The sequence below is a fragment of the Micrasema longulum genome, unplaced genomic scaffold, assembly GCF_059751315.1.
Source record: "Micrasema longulum isolate JH-2025_06_02 unplaced genomic scaffold, ASM5975131v1 h1tg001648l, whole genome shotgun sequence".
Classification (NCBI taxonomy): Eukaryota; Metazoa; Arthropoda; class Insecta; order Trichoptera; family Brachycentridae; genus Micrasema; species Micrasema longulum.
The window spans coordinates 111,840-130,026 of record NW_028278827.1 but is presented as its reverse complement, the minus strand read 5'-3'; the positions used below and the strand labels follow the sequence as shown (position 1 = coordinate 130,026).

Genomic DNA, 18,187 nt, shown 5'->3' with positions numbered 1-18,187 from the left:
ATTATGAAATATTATGAACTTTTTATGCAGAGATGAAGAGGGATGGAATTGAAAGGAAAGGTGTGACATTAGTGGGTAGATTATTCTACAATCAAGCAGCTACCGTTCTATAAAATGTTCTTAGTCTCTGTTGTAATATATTTTTTTTTAAACATATTTTTCATAAAAAGTACATGTTTTGTAAAATTCTGAACATATCTACTTTTACACATCTAGTAAATGTTATCACTGTAACTATCCAAAAAAAAAAAGAGACTAACTCTTGTGCTTGGAGAGTGACTTACATTGTTTTAGTTGTTTATTTATAAGAGTTTATATAATTTTAAATACGAGTACATGAAAAGAAAAATGAAAACAGGATATATAAAGAAAAAAGAAAAAACATAAAACAATAATACATTCATACTAATTAAAATTTAATGTTGTTTTTACACGAATTCAAAAAATGTCTTTGGATTAACTTTAAACTTATTTGTTGATATTTTATTTTTGATAGTTTTTAGTTCATTAGGAAGATTATTATAATTTTTTACACCTTTGAAGACAAAGCTATTTTAACCATGACTTGTGTGGAATTTGGGAATTTTAATATTATGTTGGTATCTGAGTGACTTATTCATTTCAAATTCTTTTTTATATATTTGTATAATAGAATTTATTTTATAAAGAGTGTCTACCGTATGAACCTTAAATATTTTATACAGACTTTCCGTATTGAATGTTGAGGGTTTCTTTCAAATTACTTTAATAATTAATCTTTGTATTATTTTAAGAGGGTTTAATGTATTGGCGTATGTACCACCCCATCCTACAATACCATATTGTAACAAATATTGTACAATTGAGTAATAAGCTATTTTTGATGATTGATTTTTAAAGTATTCCTTAATCTAATAAATATGTATATACATGATAATCCCCACTCTTTCCTGTTTATGATTATCAGCAAGAGAGCAGGAAACACGCGTAAAGGATTCTACTTCTGTTTCATTCACACACAGAATTGTATGGCGAAACACAACGCCGAGTGTTTTTATCCGTATATTTTAGGGGAGGGGGCTTCGGGTAGACTTTCGAGGATATCTGTGACGTCACGGAGCTATTTCGAGCAGGTCCGATAACGGAGTGCCTGTCACAGGCCGACCGACGAGGGGAATTGGAATCATAATATCCATAAATTTAGCACGCTCCCTGCCGACAGTCGTGGGCCCGTATCGGGGCCCCGATCACAATGAGCGATTTCAATGCCTAGGGAAATTAAAAAACAAAAATATTTTTACACGCGGTAAAAATTAGAGCAATTAATTGTACGGCTGAGATTCTAATAAAAATATGTCAATCGAAGCTAAACTGGCAGTGCAAAACGGAGTTTTAGTCTCGACACTTATGTACGGAAGTGGAACATGGAGCTGGCAGAGGAACGGTGAAAGCCGAGTGAACGCGACAATTTCAACAACATAAGAATGATTTTAAAAAGTTAATAATAAAAAAAAACACAATAATAATACATCGAGCAAAGAACTAGTAAGTATTGCAATTAAGTGAACATGTAACAGCACGAAAAGTAAAATATAAAATACTTAACAAGACAATAGACGATACTCAAACTCGTCCCTGTTTTATTTTGGTGTGCAGTAAACGGGATCTATTGTCCTTTTCCTAGTAAATAACTGTAAAAACATTTGGTTCACATTTGGCTGTTCCCTGGGAGATGATAGTAGAAACGCATCTGTGTGCGTGGTGTAGAGTGTAGGTACCAAGGAATCTATCCGCTTCTAGTTAATTTGGTTTGTTAGCTATGTTATTATTATTAACATACCGAGGTAGATACAGAAGTTAAGTATACCGTCTCGATATATACGTATGAAGATAGCGTTCATAATCGAGGCCCAGATACCGTTCACTTCCCAATGCAATCGGGGCCCTGAACCCCGGCCGAGTGTCGTTTACTCGAAGGCTAGGTACGCTGGAAAAATCCTAATGGACGTCTGTCAAATTCAGGTATGATCGAACGCCGCCATAAGCGATCTATGAATGGCTCGTTGTAATTTCTAATTTATGGTTCGTTTATGTGCAAATGTAGCGTAACTGGGATTGGATTATGTTATGACGGGCGTAATAAGCGGTTTGGCCGTGTGTTTATTAAAAACAATAAAATGAGGAATAATTATTCGCTAGACGAGAATGCGCAAGGATTGATGGCCGCGATTGTGCCGAATATGGAATGGTCGCCGTGCCGCAGGAACTTTACAGAAGAGCCAATTAAAGTTGTTTTTTTATTCTTTCTGATATTTTTAATTATTTATCAACGGCAAATGCAAATATTTAGAATACATCTAGGCACAATTGAAATAAAATACAAATAGAGAATATTAAAGCTAGGACAAAAAATAAACAATAATTACTACCTCGAGACAAGGTCTGATCTATCTTTTAGTCCTTAAAATATAGCTCGATTAGAATGTCATTTGTCAGAAAAAGTGACGACATAACTTTGTAGTAACGTCTAAGGAGTGATTTATATTGACACACGAAAAATCATTCGTATCTGGCGTGTTAATTTATTTTTTTAATACACTGCTTGAAACATAAATCAACATTAATATACAAAATCAGCTTTAAAAATAAAATAAACCTAATTATTAACGACGTTCTTACAAGGTTACATCATTTTGCAAAAACGTTAGAGATCGGAAAAATTGATCAATGTAAATTGATCGAATAAAAAAATAATTCATTTGATGTTGTTCGTGAAAAAAGTATAAATGTCTCATTTTTTGGTAAATAATTGTGTTAAACACACTATAATAGGATTGTTTTTTATATCAACTTTGGGAAACAGAGTTTTATGATTGCGTGAAATAACTGATAAAATCGATTTGATCAGTGATCAGTAATTTCCCATCACTAATGAAATTAGTTTGACAGCTGTCATTCTAATCAAGCTATATTTTAAGGATTATAGTGAAATTATTTAGGAATTACGCCAAAAGAATACGCAGGTATAAATGAGATTTTTTTATAAATTAAAAAAACATTAATTGGCTCTCCTGTAAAATTGCTTGTTCTTCACAGGATGAAATATACCCAGAGTTCTGATGCATTTGGCACTCAATCACCTGGTGAAGCCCCTGGGACCAACATTAACATCTTACGGAATACAGAAATCATGTAATTTTATTGAAAATAGTCGTTTATAGAAAGCACTTGAAAACCATATGCTTTAACGCGTGAGAAATCTCAGGATGTAGGGTGGGAAGAATAAATGTACCTATTTTTTGTATCAAACCTACCCCTCCAAACGACCAAAACTAGTATTATATAAATCCACGAGCGGACCCGACAGACGTTGTCCTGGCCGAACGTTGACTTGCCTGCAATATGTCCATGTATTTATAATTTTCTCAAACTGAACGGTTTGGGTAGGTAGGAAGAAATTGCCTCAAGGCAATATGCCCGCCCTTATATGTATATTTATTGTATATATAGTGTCAAATAAATAAAAATTAAAATTTAAAAAACGGGGATTTTGGGAGCGGCGGATTTCGACGAGTTTTCCTCTTCCTGAATCAAATGCTGACCTAAGAGTAGATTTTCTTTGACATGTATTTTCCCTAATACAAAGGTCCGATAGGTATTTTGGAGCCATTTCATTAAGGGATTTGAATACTGTCCAGCACAGCTTGTATTTTATTCTCTCTGGGCTTTTTAACCAGCGCAAATCTCGAAGATGTTGCGAGATGTGAGAATATTTTTTTTACTCCCGTTATAAGCCTCGCTGCTGCATTGAAAACAAATTGAAGTTTATTAGTTTAGATTAGATTTGCGTATATTCCATTACAGTAATCAGTAATGTCCTTTAAATGATAAAATGAATATACATCTTCGTGTCTTCTCAATCGATCTGTTGGACTTCGAATATTTATTCTGTGTGCTACACTACATCGGCACATAACGCATTTATTTATTTACAGTCTTGTGAAACTGTGCACTCGACTAATCGGCTGGATTGCGAGAAAGTTCTTTTCGCCAATTTCGGTTGGGATCTCGCAAGCGCCGGGCTAGACCAGCCGGGCGGCCGGGCCTCGTCTCCGCGGGCCATTCGCATTCGGAGTATTCCGTCATCGCTGACGGGAAAAATGCGCCAGATGGTGAAACCGGTTAGCCGAATCCCACGCGAGAAAGTCACCGGCTGTGTTAACCCCGCGTTCCCGTATTCACACCCTTTTGTGGGTATGGCGCGGTGGGAGGAAGCGGTCCTAATTCTGCGCATTTTGTTGTGAACAGAAAAATTAGCCTACGCGAATAAAACTGCGTCATCTTTATCACCTGTGATGGGGAGCCGTGCGGCCCATTTGACTCTTACACGACTGTGCTAAAAAATCCCCCAACAATCGGTGATGTATCGTCGTGTTGACAATGAGGAAATTAAGGGGTATTTTTTATAGTTGTCAAAAATAATAATGTAATAACCTCTTCTGAGAAAGCTAGCAATAAATACTAAATACTCGCCTATTCCACGGCTCCACATGTTAGCGAACAAACATGGAAACATAGATTTATTTCATTTATCTTTGTACAAATTAAAATCATTACTTTTTAATCATCTCTTTTCTAAATTGTAAAAATGTACAAAGTGTTATACAATCATATCAATTTAATATCAATTATTAATATCAATTTAATTAGCAAAGTGGCGACATTATGGTATTTTTTAAAAATCTAAAATTTTGTTCCAAAAACGGAAAAAAATCTAATGTATGAAGCCTATGTAAAAACTAAAATATGTTATACGCAACTACTATGGGGAACAGGATATCAAAATGACATAAACAGACTACAAAGACAACAAAATAAAATATTAAAGTTAGTATGTGACCTTCCCTATTTAACTGCAACTAGAGAACTTTTTAAACAAACTAAGCAATTAAATATAACTGAACTCTTTCAACTAGAATCATTAAAATTTATCCATAAATTAGCCACTAATGTAATTGTAGACGAAGAACTAAAACTTGTGAAAAAAATGTAGTCAACATGGACATAATACGAGAATATCAGACAAATGCCATATGCAACTTTTTAAAACAAGACAAGGACAATCGAGACTAATGAACCAGGGACTGAAATTATACAATAAACTACCAGACAAAACTAAACAAAAGACTCGGACAAACTTTTCAAAAGACGTAAAAAATATTATTTTGAACAACAGAGTATGAATGAAAAATGTATATATTATTCTATGTAAAATGAATGTAAAATGAATGTAATAGTCCGTAAGGGTTTATAAAAAAAATTTCAAATAAATACTTGTTTTACACTATTTATGATATGATACTCGTACATCGCCTCTGTTACTTCAGTACTTTTTTTATATTTAAACTCTTTATTTATTGTTAATTTGCTGCATACCTAAGAGGGCGGATTGATAATGAAGCTACCTAGCGCTAGGTGGCAGCACAAACACATTTTTTTTCCAAATTGCGATCTGTCAAACGGCAGCTGTTAAAATGTCACCCAAATTCGTCGATTAGTTTATTTGTTGCAGTCGTTTGAAGTAAATAATTTTTGTTTCTTAAAAAATTTTAAATAGCGAATTTCGTGCAGTGATTAAACACTATTATTTGAAAAGGAAAACGGCGAAAGAGACAAAAGAAAAGCTCGATAAACATTACGGTGAGTCTGCTCCGTCAGATTACATGGTCAAATATTGGATTGCTGAATGCTGACGCGGCCGAACAAGCACTGCAACAATACCATCAACGGGAAGGCCAAAAGAGGTGGTTACTGAGGAAAATAGCAAGAATATCCTCGATACAGTTATGAATGATCGCCGAGTGAAGTTGCGCGAGATTGTTGAAATGGTGAACATCTCGTATGAACGTGTGTTCAACATTTTGCATGAACATTTGCATATGAAAAAGCTATCGGCAAGATGGGTGCCGCGTTTGCTCAGTGTCGAACAAAAACTAGTTCGAGAGACCACTTCGCAGCAGTGTTTGGACATGATAAAGCGTAATCCTGTCGATTTTTGGCGTCGATTAATAACTGTCGATGAAACGTGGGTGCACCACTATACACCTGAAACCAACAATCAATCCAAACAATGGGTGGAAGCTGGTGGAAGTGCTCCGAAGAAGGCAAAGGCAGTGAAATCGGCTGGCAAGGTTATGGCCACTGTATTTTGGGATGCACTCGGAATATTGCTCATCGATTATCTTGAAAAAGGATCCACAATCACAGGAAAGTATTATCGTGCATTGAATGATGCAATCGAGGAAAAACGCCCACATTTAAAGAAAAAACAGTGCTTTTTTTTTCAAGGCAACGCACCGGTTCACACAGCATTAGATACTATGCAAAAATTATACGTGAAATACACTTCGAATCGGTTGATCATCCACCTTATAGTCCAGATTTAGCTCCTAGTGACTTTTTCCTGTTTCCAAACTTGAAAAAATCGCTCGCATGAAAAAGATTCAGCTCAAACGAAGAAGTGATTACCGAAACTAACGCGTATTTTGAGAGGTTCCCGAAATCGTATTATTCAGATGGTATAAAAAAGTTGGAATATCGTCTTACTAAGTGTGTCGAAGTAAAAGGAGACTAAGTTGAGAAAAAAATTTCTGAAAAAAAAGGTTTTTTCCTACTTAGGTAGCTTCATTTTCAATCCGCCCTCGTATGTTATAATTAATAATTCAACAACAATATTTTGAGTTTGTCCAAATTTTTGTAGACAAGGACTGGATTTGAAAAATTTGAAGAAAAAATTGAAGGAATATAGATGTTCAAATAGGGGCAGAATGGTGAATTTTACACAGTGTGTAAAGTGGCCACCTAAACCAGCCATTGACAGGTCATAAGCCCTGTAGATGCCTAGACTTCTATATTACCTTCTCTAAAATGTTCTTCATCTCTGTTGTAATATGTTAATGTTAACAGCTCCCAAGGGAGTTGAATCCAGTCCTTGTCTACAAAAATTTGGCCAAACTCAAAATATTGTTGATAAATCCACCTGGTCCACGAAGAAGTATAGAAATTGAAAAAATAACATTTTCAGGCATCGCCTAGTATGTAGGTGAAATAATTCAATTAGATGAATCTCACCCGCATAAATAAAGGATTCAGCTCTTTGACTTCACAAACATCAACAGATGAAAGAATTGAAGGAATATATGTAGATGTTCAAATATGGGCAGAATGGTGAATGTTACACAATGTGTAAAGTGGCCCTGAGCCATGAGCCCTGTAGATGCCTAGATTTCTATATTACCTTCTCTAAAATGTTCTTCATCTCTGTTGTAATATGTTCATTTCTAATTTAATTTTCCTTTATTTTCTGCTGATTTTATTTTATCTACCTATATTTCCTATACTTGTGTACGGGTGTTTTGTTTCATTATGATTGTTTTTCAATATTATTTTATACTTAGTCAAAGGCGTAAGCCGTCGAAATAAATAAATAAATGATTTATTACATTTTCGCACACTCGAGAGATGACGTATATGTATTTCCTTATTGTTTCAACATTTCCTCAGCGTACTAACCAAAGCAGAGGTGATCTCACCGGCTGCATACATAACCGTCATAATGACCACCGCTTCCTATTTCAGACCGGAGACGAGGCTACAGAGATAATCATTCTCCGCCCGAGTGGCCCGTACAATCTTGTACCGAGGCGCGTTGTCACACGCCCAAATTACCCGCAAACGGTCACAAAACAATACCTCTAATACGCCCATTAGGAGCACAGCAACCCTGGGAACTTGTCAGTATTCTTTACGCATGCGCGGGTTCGCTAATTAATATTGCAAAAGTCCATGTCCTGCGCGACACTTCGCGGCTTGACGCCCGAAATCCTCCGACTCGGAACAGGGCATCGAAAGGTTCATCTGTAGCTCAATCCCAAATGACTATCGACGTGCTAATAAGCGACGTGATAACAATTTCTCACCGTGGTTGGTTATCGTATTCGCGATCACATGCAGCATCCGCGAACACCCAATATTAAATGTCAAAATATTTACGTTTCGCGACGTATAATCCTGCTGCGCAATCACGTATTTGAATTTCACCGGTGCAAATATGGGAAATATTCCAAAACTACTATTTTTATTTATTGATTTATTATTTATCACGCTATTTATTGCATTTAGCCGGCGGTTGGCGAGCCAAATGACAAGAAAAGCAGTCGCCATGTAATTGTAATTATTATTTTTACTTTTTTGTATTAGATACTCCTTACTATTTTGCGAATGCAATATAAAATATTATTATTTTTTTATAGTAAACGCCGATTTTTCGCCAGTGAACTGTATTTATTTACGAGGAAATCAAAAAACAAACCGACACGAGCTTTGACTTAGAGATTACACACGCGTTGACTTATGACTGCGATAATTTAAACATGTTCATTATTGTTCATTGTGATCGCTCAAATGCTTAGCATGTTTTTAAGCACGTCGATAGTTATTTGTGATTGAGCTACTGGTGTAAAAAAACAGTATTTAGTAACAACGGGTACGTTTTCGTGTCACTGTTTTTAAACATATTTTCCTCTATAGGGCGTGTCTATGTATTATATGTCAATGATTAACACGACACAAATTAACAATCCATAAAATAGTCAAACGTCCAAGGTACTGTGTATTATGATTATTCGGATTAATGATAATCTTGCTAAATTATTTTTATGAGCCAAACAACAAGAATTAGATAATTCTAAATTTGCCTATTCATGTTAAAATGAATTATCGTAAAATGTAAAACACGCAAACCTCCATATCGATTTAGTTTGGCTGGTGACAGGACGGGATGTTTTTAAAGCTTGATAATATTTAAAATTGAAATAAATTTAGCAAATATGTGTTCCATTGAACAAAAATCAGTGTTAGAGAATTCATATATTAAAATACGACATAAGATCTGAATTTATATGAAATATTAGGGGGATATGAAATCGGCTGATTTAAGTGGCCACTTTAGGCAGCGTGCAACATTCACCATTCTGCTTATGTTTAAACATCTACATTTCCGCAACTCTTCCGATTGTTCTATTCAATTAATTTATTAAAAATAGTACATACGTTACAAATTAAAAGTTTAAGACGCACATATTATAAAAAGCCAACAAAATTCATAAAGAGACTTGTCAAAATAGTAGGAGAATCCTGCTCCGGAAAACCCCTTCGGATACATGGAACAGATCAACATCCAGAGCGATGTTGTTCAGCATAGCGATAGCCCTTCCAACAGACAGGTGGCAGGGTGCTCCTGTACACACTCACCCTCCTTACAATATATTTCAGTCATTCCATCCCTAGTAAGCATACTTCCCAGATACACAAATTCCTCTACCTGTTTTAGTATAACCCCATTCACAGTGATTTCACATTTGGTAATACTTTAATTTCTTTAAAAAACCATCACATTCGATTTATCGACATTCATCAGCAAACACACCCGTTTTAAAAATATTATTTTGCAATAAACTACGATTGCACGGAGCTCCTTTGCCATAAAAATAATCTATAGAAACATTAATTTATGGCAGACATTAAACAAATTTCGGAACTTATAAAACAATGGGACATATTTTTTAATAGCGATTCGTATTTATATTTAGAACTGGCTTCGCTCGCGCGGTATTAAAATTGGTTTCGTCGTGTAACAATTACAATATTTACGATGGAACGCGAAGTTTTTTTTAAAATGAAAAGTAGCCTGTATCGATTGCCTAACCTCTAACTATTGCTACGCAATAAATACGACGATCCGCTAGTCTCCTATATTAGATACGAAAAATGAATAAATACCAATAGTTTTTATTCCTTTTCACAATTTTACAAAATAATTTAAGTCTACCCTCCCCCATTGTTTCGCTAGCCACGACTCCACGAATTTTTTCAACAGAGATGGAGAACATCTTAAAAGAAGGAATATGGAAGTGTAGGCATTTACAGGGATTATCGCCTTCCGCCAGCCGGTTTAAGTGGCCATTTTTACAGTGTTGTAACATTCAACATTTTGTCTGTGCATCTAACGTACATAATTTTACCACACATTGGCCCGAGAGATCGCATTTCGACAGCATTCAGCCTAATTTCATCGCTGTTTTTTTTTTTTTTTTTAAATTACTAACTTTTAAATTATTGAATTAAATTTAAATAAATGTATTTAAATAATTTCTGATACACAAGATACAGAGTTGAAAATGGCCTCCAAAATTCAAAACTAGAACGCTAATATATTTTTTTAGAAACAAATAAAAAAAATTAAAAAACTCTTATTTTACTGTAATAGAGAGGGAAAAAAATTGTGAGGGGAATGTTATCCCTCTAGGTCGCGACAAATTTAGATGTGAATAACTCCCTAGGGAGGAAAACCAGCGTGTCTGCAAACATTTGGACATACTCAAAACAATGTGGCATTTTTTTTCCAAATATACACATTCAAGAACACGATAAAATAATGTATTAAAAAGATAAATTTGACATGGCGTCACTGTAGCACACAATCTCCCATTTGCGATAAGATTACAAGGTATTTTTATTGTAAGAGAATGAAGTCATATTTTAATTTTATTAAATTGATGTTTTTTGTTGATATTTCTTGATAAAACTCCATGGTTTCGTAACAATTAAGTTGTCAATAAAAGCTCTTAGTTTTTTTTTTCTTTTTAATATCCCTACAGAGATGAGGTAGAATTTTTTCAAATTCAGGATTATGGATATTCGAGCGTTTACAGGGCTTATGACCTGTCATTGGCTGGGTTAAATGGCCACTTTACGTACTACAACATTCCCCATTCCGCTTATTAGCGAATATCGACACAGGTAACATTTTTGATTTTTGTATATATGTTATTAAATGAGAAAAATGAGGAAAAAAGCTCTTAGTTTACTTTTACTTTTTTTATCATTTTGACCAACGAGCGCTTTCGCCTAAGTTGGCATCTACGAGACTGGATTATTGTTTACAACTTTTACAGCTTTTATACTATTTCTAACGCATTTTGGAGATGAGTGGATCAAACGAGTATTTTAACAGGGGGTAGAAAACAAATATTTACAACTATAGTCCTTAAAATATAGCTCGATTAGAATGACAGTTGTCAGCTAAAGTGACGACATAACTTTGTAGTAACGTCTAGGGAGTGATTTATATTGACACACGAAAAATCATTCGTATCTGGCATGTTCATTCATTTTTTTAATAGAATGTTTGACATATTAATCAAAATAAATATATAAAATCACATTTTTTTTAAATGAAATTTTTCTTCACTAAATTTTTATTTTAAACAGATTTTAATTTAACTTAATCAACAGATGGAAGAATTGAAGAAATATGGATGTTCAAACATAGGAAAAATGGTGAATGTTACACAGCGTGTAAAGTGCCACTTAAACCAGCCAATGACAGGTCATAAGCCCTGTAGAAGCCTAGACTTCTATATTATCTTGTCTTAAATTTTCTTCATCTCTGTTGTAATATGTTAATATAAACAGCACCCCAGGGAGTTGAATCCAGTTCTTGTCTACAAAAATTTGGACAAACTCAAAATATTGTTAACACTTAGTGTGTTAAAAAGAGGAAACCAAACAATTTAAAACATTGTTCAAAAAAGTGTTTTATTTTGTTTATATATTTAAGATTTTATTTTATTTTAATGCCTACATTATATTGTGTTATTAAAATATTTAAAGACAAAAATTCGTGAAAAAAAACCCTTTTGCAGTTTGGCGGGAATTAAATAATTATTTTTTAAAATAATTATGTAAAATTTTTCAATGATAATTCACTATTCTCCCTATCTCATTAGCCATGTAAACGCCAAGACTTCTATATTCCCTTGTATAAAATGTTCTTCAAGTAAGAAAATCAGTCCAATTAAATTTTATAATTCAAGTTTTCAGATGTAATATGTACTCTGTCTACACTACACAATGTTTTGTTTTAGCGGCCAGTTAGCGGGCATTATTCCACGCTCAGAACTGTATTCTTCACCCGCGCGTCCGTCGTAAAATAAATTCATCGAAATAAATAAGGCATTATAGAACTATTCGCCTACATAGCGACCGACACCAATTGAGCGCATAAAAGTAGGATTGCTAGAAAATTACTCTTCCGACTCTAGGTACTCAATTCGGGTCAATTGGGACGAGGCACTTGGCCCAATTTAAGGACAGCTTCGGCCCATTCCAGGCGATAGAAAAATTCACACGGCAAGATAAATGACGTAAATAGGGGGAATCCATTCTGCACAGATATGGGACAAATATGATAGCAAGGAGGGTTTCTCTAAAGCTAGGGTTTCCTAGGACAGCGGTGCCCGTATCTTAACGGCCGTAGTGAACGGTGATGCGGTGGGAAGCCGTCGTAACGTCGTCTAGAGAGTGGTTTCCTAGGAAAATGGTGTTAAATGGTGTTGATAACACCGTTTTCCTAGGAAACCACACTCTAGTCATCGTTACGACGGCTGTCCACCGCATCACCGTTCACTGCGGCCGTTAAAATACGGGCACCGCTGTCCTAGGAAACCCTAGCTTTATGGGAAGAATCAGAAGTATCTAACTCCAGATTCGTGCAGGATGATTTATAACTCCATAATGAGGAAGTTCAGTGGTTTTTTTTATATTTTTTTTATTTGTTATAAACTGTTAAACTAAGTCAATTTTTTTTATTTTATTTTTATATATCGTATTATCGGCACTACGATTTTTCAAAGTTTTGTATTTCTGAAATAACTCCGCGTGTAACGTGAGGTTCATTTCCGCCTATTCTCATTCAGTTCTTCCCATTGGTCCAGAAGCGACAAGAAGACCGGAAATCTTCCATAGCTCTCAGATCATAGGTTGATTCACATGAACCAGTGACGTCATTTAAAGTAGTGCGATTTATCAAAATATTTTTTCTGTACATTTTCAAGAAACTTTGTTCTACAATTTAATGCTCTAATTTTTACCCCGCGTAAGAAAACATTTTTGTATCCAATTTCCCGTAGGGCTGAAGTTCCTCATTGTGCCTCTTATAAACTATTGTAGTAGTATTTTGTTTTTGGCAACTGAAGGGGAAAAAATGAACTTACTAGAGTAATTTTGAGGAAAAATATATGCACCAGAATAAAGTTGATGCTGAAACAAGCAAAAATTATGACAGTACGTCAACTAATATATTTTAATGTAATATTTTTTGTTCGTAAAATGATTAATGGTTATACCTCAAAAGAGATGACTCAAAAGGTTTTTCTAATCAATGTGAACACGTATATAAAACAAGAAATAAACATGAAGTAAGATTACCATTTCGTAGGAAAAACAAATACACAGAAATCGTTGATGCACCGAGCTGTACAGTTATATTATAAGGAAATACCATTAGAAATATGAGAGCAAAAACATATTATTTCATTTAATGTCGGTTAAAACAACATGTGTTTAGCAGATAAGTTAGTTTTAAAAAGTAATCTTATTCGTGTTAGCTTTATAGACGTTTTCTTTTTAAGTGTACGTATATTGTCTAGAAATATTAATAATTAGTATATGTTTTAATAATAATTAGTATATGTTTTAATAATAATTACATATAAGTTAATATTAGACCATTAATTTATAATGTTTGTACTATTAAAGACTAAAAAAAAAAAAAAAAGACAGATGCAAATACAAACGTCAAATGTTCTAAATAATAATCTACTTTCTCTAAGTGATTTCGAATATTTATTTTTATTGATAAATTTCATAAAAGGTACATGTTTTTTTTAAAATTCGATACAGATCTACTTTTACACATCTAGTAAATGTTATCACTGTAACTCTCCAAAACAAGAGACTTAACTCTTGTTCTTGGAGAGTGACTTACACTGTTGTAGTTGTTAATTTATAAGAGTTTTTATCATTTTAAATATACGAGTACATGAGAAAGAAAAAAAACATAAAATATGTAAAGAAAAAACATAAAATGATAATACATTCATACTGATTAACATTTAATGCACTTTTTACACGTGTTCAAAAAATTTCTTTAACAAACCATCACGCCGTTTCCCCGTAGGGGTAGGCAGAGAGGATAGAACGCCATAATGATGATTAAATTAGGATTTATATATTTTTATAAATTTATTAAAAAATTAAATTATATAATTAAATTAAAACTTTAAGTCTGTTCTACTTTTAAAATTTTACATGATCTGAGTTCAAACCGGTGTCACTCTATATTTGCATACAGACCTCGCTTCCGCTACATTTATACATCGTCTCATGCACGCACGCCGATTATTCCTACTTTTGACATGTCCATCTTCAGGTATTTGATGGACCTAATCGCGCCATGTCTTTCTCGGCCTTCCTCGTTTTCGGCATCCACCAACATTCTATCCAACAAGATTTAAATCTGTTCCTAGTTGTAGCAAAATTTAAAAATAAATATGGACAACGTGCGTTGGATTATATTGTTCCAAAAATATTTAATATGTTGCCACTTGACATGAAAACATGTCATAGTAAAAATAAAATTATGTTTTTATTACGAAAGTAGACAAAACGTTCCTATATTGATTTATTATTTATGTAAAACATTTCGTATCTCTGATTGAATACATTTTTGTTACTTTCTTATGTTAACGTTTTCTTTTAATTTTCTTATTATTTTTTTTTCTGTAGATTTGAATTGAAATTTTCGATTTACTTTGTTATATTTTTATCTTGTTTTGATTACATTTATAAGCACACACTATTTACATACGTGTTTATTTTTTTTCTTATATTTGAAATATTTTCTAGTAAATTGCTATTCTTTAATTTTAATTGTATTATTTTACTCTATTTTTTAACTTGAAAAAAAAATATTTCTTGAAACTATTTTTATCTGTTCATTATTTTAATTTATTTTATGTTCATTATTTTATACGTATACAGTATTATATCTGCACTCTTTTTATTTTATTATTAATTAAAACTAATGTCTGAGCACCGAATGACAAACTATTATTGAATACTATATACTATCGTTATCTCATGGACGGAGTAAGGCTTGAAAGGGCTTCAACGTCCAGAGATCTCGGGGTGTTGTTATATTTTAATATTCATATAGTTAATCTATGTAATGACTCCCTTAAAATGCTTGGTTTTGTTCTTAGAAATGCCAAGATCTTTTCTAACACTCAGATTATGAGGACATTGTATAATTCCTTGGTAAGAAGTCGTTTGGAGTTTAGTTCCATTATTTGGTCGCCACATGAGGCTCGATACTCTTTGATGGTGGAGAGTGCAAAAAAAATTTCTGCGCTATCTGTACCTAAAAGAGTGTGGATATTATCCTCGGCTCTTCCCAACCGACTTTTTACTGGGGATGCTAGGCTATCAGTCATTATGGAGGAGGAGGGACGTTCATTTGGGTGTTCACTTTTTCCAGGTGTTCGGTGGTCGCATACATAACTCAGAAATTCTGATGGATGTAGGTCTGTTCGTACCTGATAACTATCTTCGACAAAGACAGCGTCGATTGTTTTACCTACCGCGATGCAGAACCAACCTGCCAATCGTTATGCCGGTTGGTAGAGCAATCTTGCTACTTAATCGCATCGCCTCGGATGTCGACATATTTCACGACAGTGGGCCTTCCCTTAGGAAAGCACTTTCTAACTTTTAATTTTTCTTTTTACATTTTGTTATATTATTTTAATAACATAACTATCTACTGTAATTTGTGATCTATTATTGTATTAAGAATGAATTGGGTCTTTTTTCTGTAATGTTCTAAATAAATTAAATGAAAATTGGGACAAAATATATTTCAATACTTTGTTTTCTTTATAATGTATTAATATTGTAATAATGTGTATACTTTATTGAATAAAGACTGAAAAAAAATATATTCCTACCTACCCAAACCGTTCAGTTTGAGAAAATTAAAAGTATATGCAAAAATTCTAGGTACAGAATAATAATACAGAATCTTGTAATATTTTTTTTATTTTTTAATATGTGCCTATGTAAGATTTACAAACCTAAAATGCATCCTTTTTTACTACTTTTCCTCCATTTTTCACTGTTTTACTATAAATCTTTTATTTTTCTTTTACTATACATTACCTTTATCGAGTTTAACCACAACAATTAGCTATGTTTTCTTTCTATTATATAACTTTGCATTTAACTTTAATTTTGTACAAATTGGCTAGGGCCGTTAGGTATATTAATAAATAAATAAACTATAAATCTACACTATTCAATACTGATTTTAATGAAAGGGCGTCTCTGACATTTATTTTAAACTTTATATACAAATACAATTTATTCACATTTAAGGGCGGGGCGGGCATAATGCCTTAAGGCAATTTCTTCCTACCTACTCAAACGGTGTGTGAACAAATTCCAGGTACATTAATATAAATACATTTTTATAGAAACTAAAATAGACTAAATATCTACAATTTACTATGAAGAGAGGCGGGGAATGGGAAGGAAAAAATCTAATATTCAGATAGTGACATTTTAATATTGATTTAAATGTGAATAAAGGGGCGTCTCTGACATTAGCGGGTAGATTATTCCATAATCGCGCAGTTACTACTGCGAAATTAGGAAGCAAAAAAATAGAGCGGTGAATGGGTATTGAAAGGGTTCTCTCGTTGCCAGAACGAAAAGATAGCCCATGCTGTGATAGAGGTTGGAAGAGCTCTCTCGGATGAACAGGCCAAATGGGATTATTCAAAATGTTGAAAAGTGATAAAATGTGAATGTTTCTTCTATGCCTGATACGGAGCCAGTGTAGTTGCGTGCGGTATTCGGTTATTTGGTCGAATTTGCGAAGATAAACACGTTGATCGCCGTGTCAGCCACCGGTGGCCGACGCCGAGGTGTTCCAATTGGGCCGTGTCGGCCACCGGTGGCTGACACCCTCATCTCCTCAAAATATCTCCTCAAAAATACCTCAAAACAAATTAAATAATTGTTTTTTGATCTAATATCAAATTAAAAACCTAGAAACATTTTTTGGACATTTTACGAAAATCCTATCGGCGACCAATGTGTTGAAGATATAACGTATAGACATTTTGCGATCGTTCCAGCTTATCAAGCAGTTCAGACGATGTATGAATGCAGAGGAAGCCAGGGCTGTAAGCGAATGCAGTGACGTAGCGTTTTATCCTCTGCATACCCCTACGGAGAAACGGCGTGACGGTCTGTTGATTTTTTGTGAATTTCGCACAATAGACGCATTAAAAAATATATATATTTTTGGAATTCTTACCTAGAAAACACCGGCGTATATTAGTTAAATTAGAATATTAAATATAATTAATGATATTTGTAATAGTTTTCTATACGTTTTTATTTGGTTCGGCAAATGTAGGTAAGTAATCGAATGCGTCAGAAGACATAATTTATTTGAGTCATCATACAACGCCCTATTTTTTTCATTCAAGAACATTTTAACAGCTGCCCGAACTTACGACCTTAGATTATATGTGAAATTAAATTTAATATTGAGCGTAACATACGCGGCAAACGCTCAACAAGCGAAATATATCGTTAATTTCACCATGAACCACTTTTTTCAAATATATAAAATGGCTGACCTTAGAAAAACGCGATTGAACGGTAATAATTTTACTTAAGTGAGAAGTTTTATTGAAATATTTAACGGGCAGATGCATGAGCGTGGATGAAATTGCGTTTTAACCGGTAGAAGCAACGGTTAAAACATAAGTTTGTAAAATACGGTAATTAACAACGTCGGCCGATTAGTTTTTTCCACGTTTCTTCGACGCCGGAAAAATGCAACGCTGTTTTAGACTTCAAACACACGCATCTGCGTACGTCGGAGCGTTCACACATCTCCGGCGATGCATTTATTTAAAGATTCGTACGAAACCATACCGGTCTATTTCGGCGGACATGCATTTAACGGTATTGGGGCGAGACGCAAAAAAAGACGATTTCTCAGACGGGTAAATGAGTGATTTTTAAGCTGACCTTTGAGCCGATCTGGTTTCCGCACTGACCCGCTTGAAGATGCACGATTTCCCTCATTTTTCACTGGTTTTCTGGATTATTGTCACAAGATAATTTAGCTCACGACACGTTTTGTCTCACTGGCGTCGAACGGAAAGAGATCGTTTAAAGCAGGCGCTGCTTGACGTCAATTCGATGAACTACATTCTCGGAAGGTTGATGA

General features: G+C 34.0%; 1 protein-coding gene across 1 annotated transcript in view; it reads right to left on the bottom strand.

Annotated features, from left to right (window-relative positions):
- Positions 1-18,163, bottom strand: part of LOC148274440 (tubulin beta-1 chain-like) — a 35,839-nt gene extending 17,676 nt beyond the window's left edge. Inside the window, exon 1 of the mRNA XM_088237116.1 lies at positions 17,986-18,163. Within this exon, the coding sequence (XP_088093242.1) occupies positions 17,986-18,042 (57 nt within the window). The 5' untranslated portion in view covers positions 18,043-18,163. The remainder of the gene's footprint in view (positions 1-17,985) is intronic.
- Between the last annotated feature and the right edge of the window lie 24 nt (positions 18,164-18,187).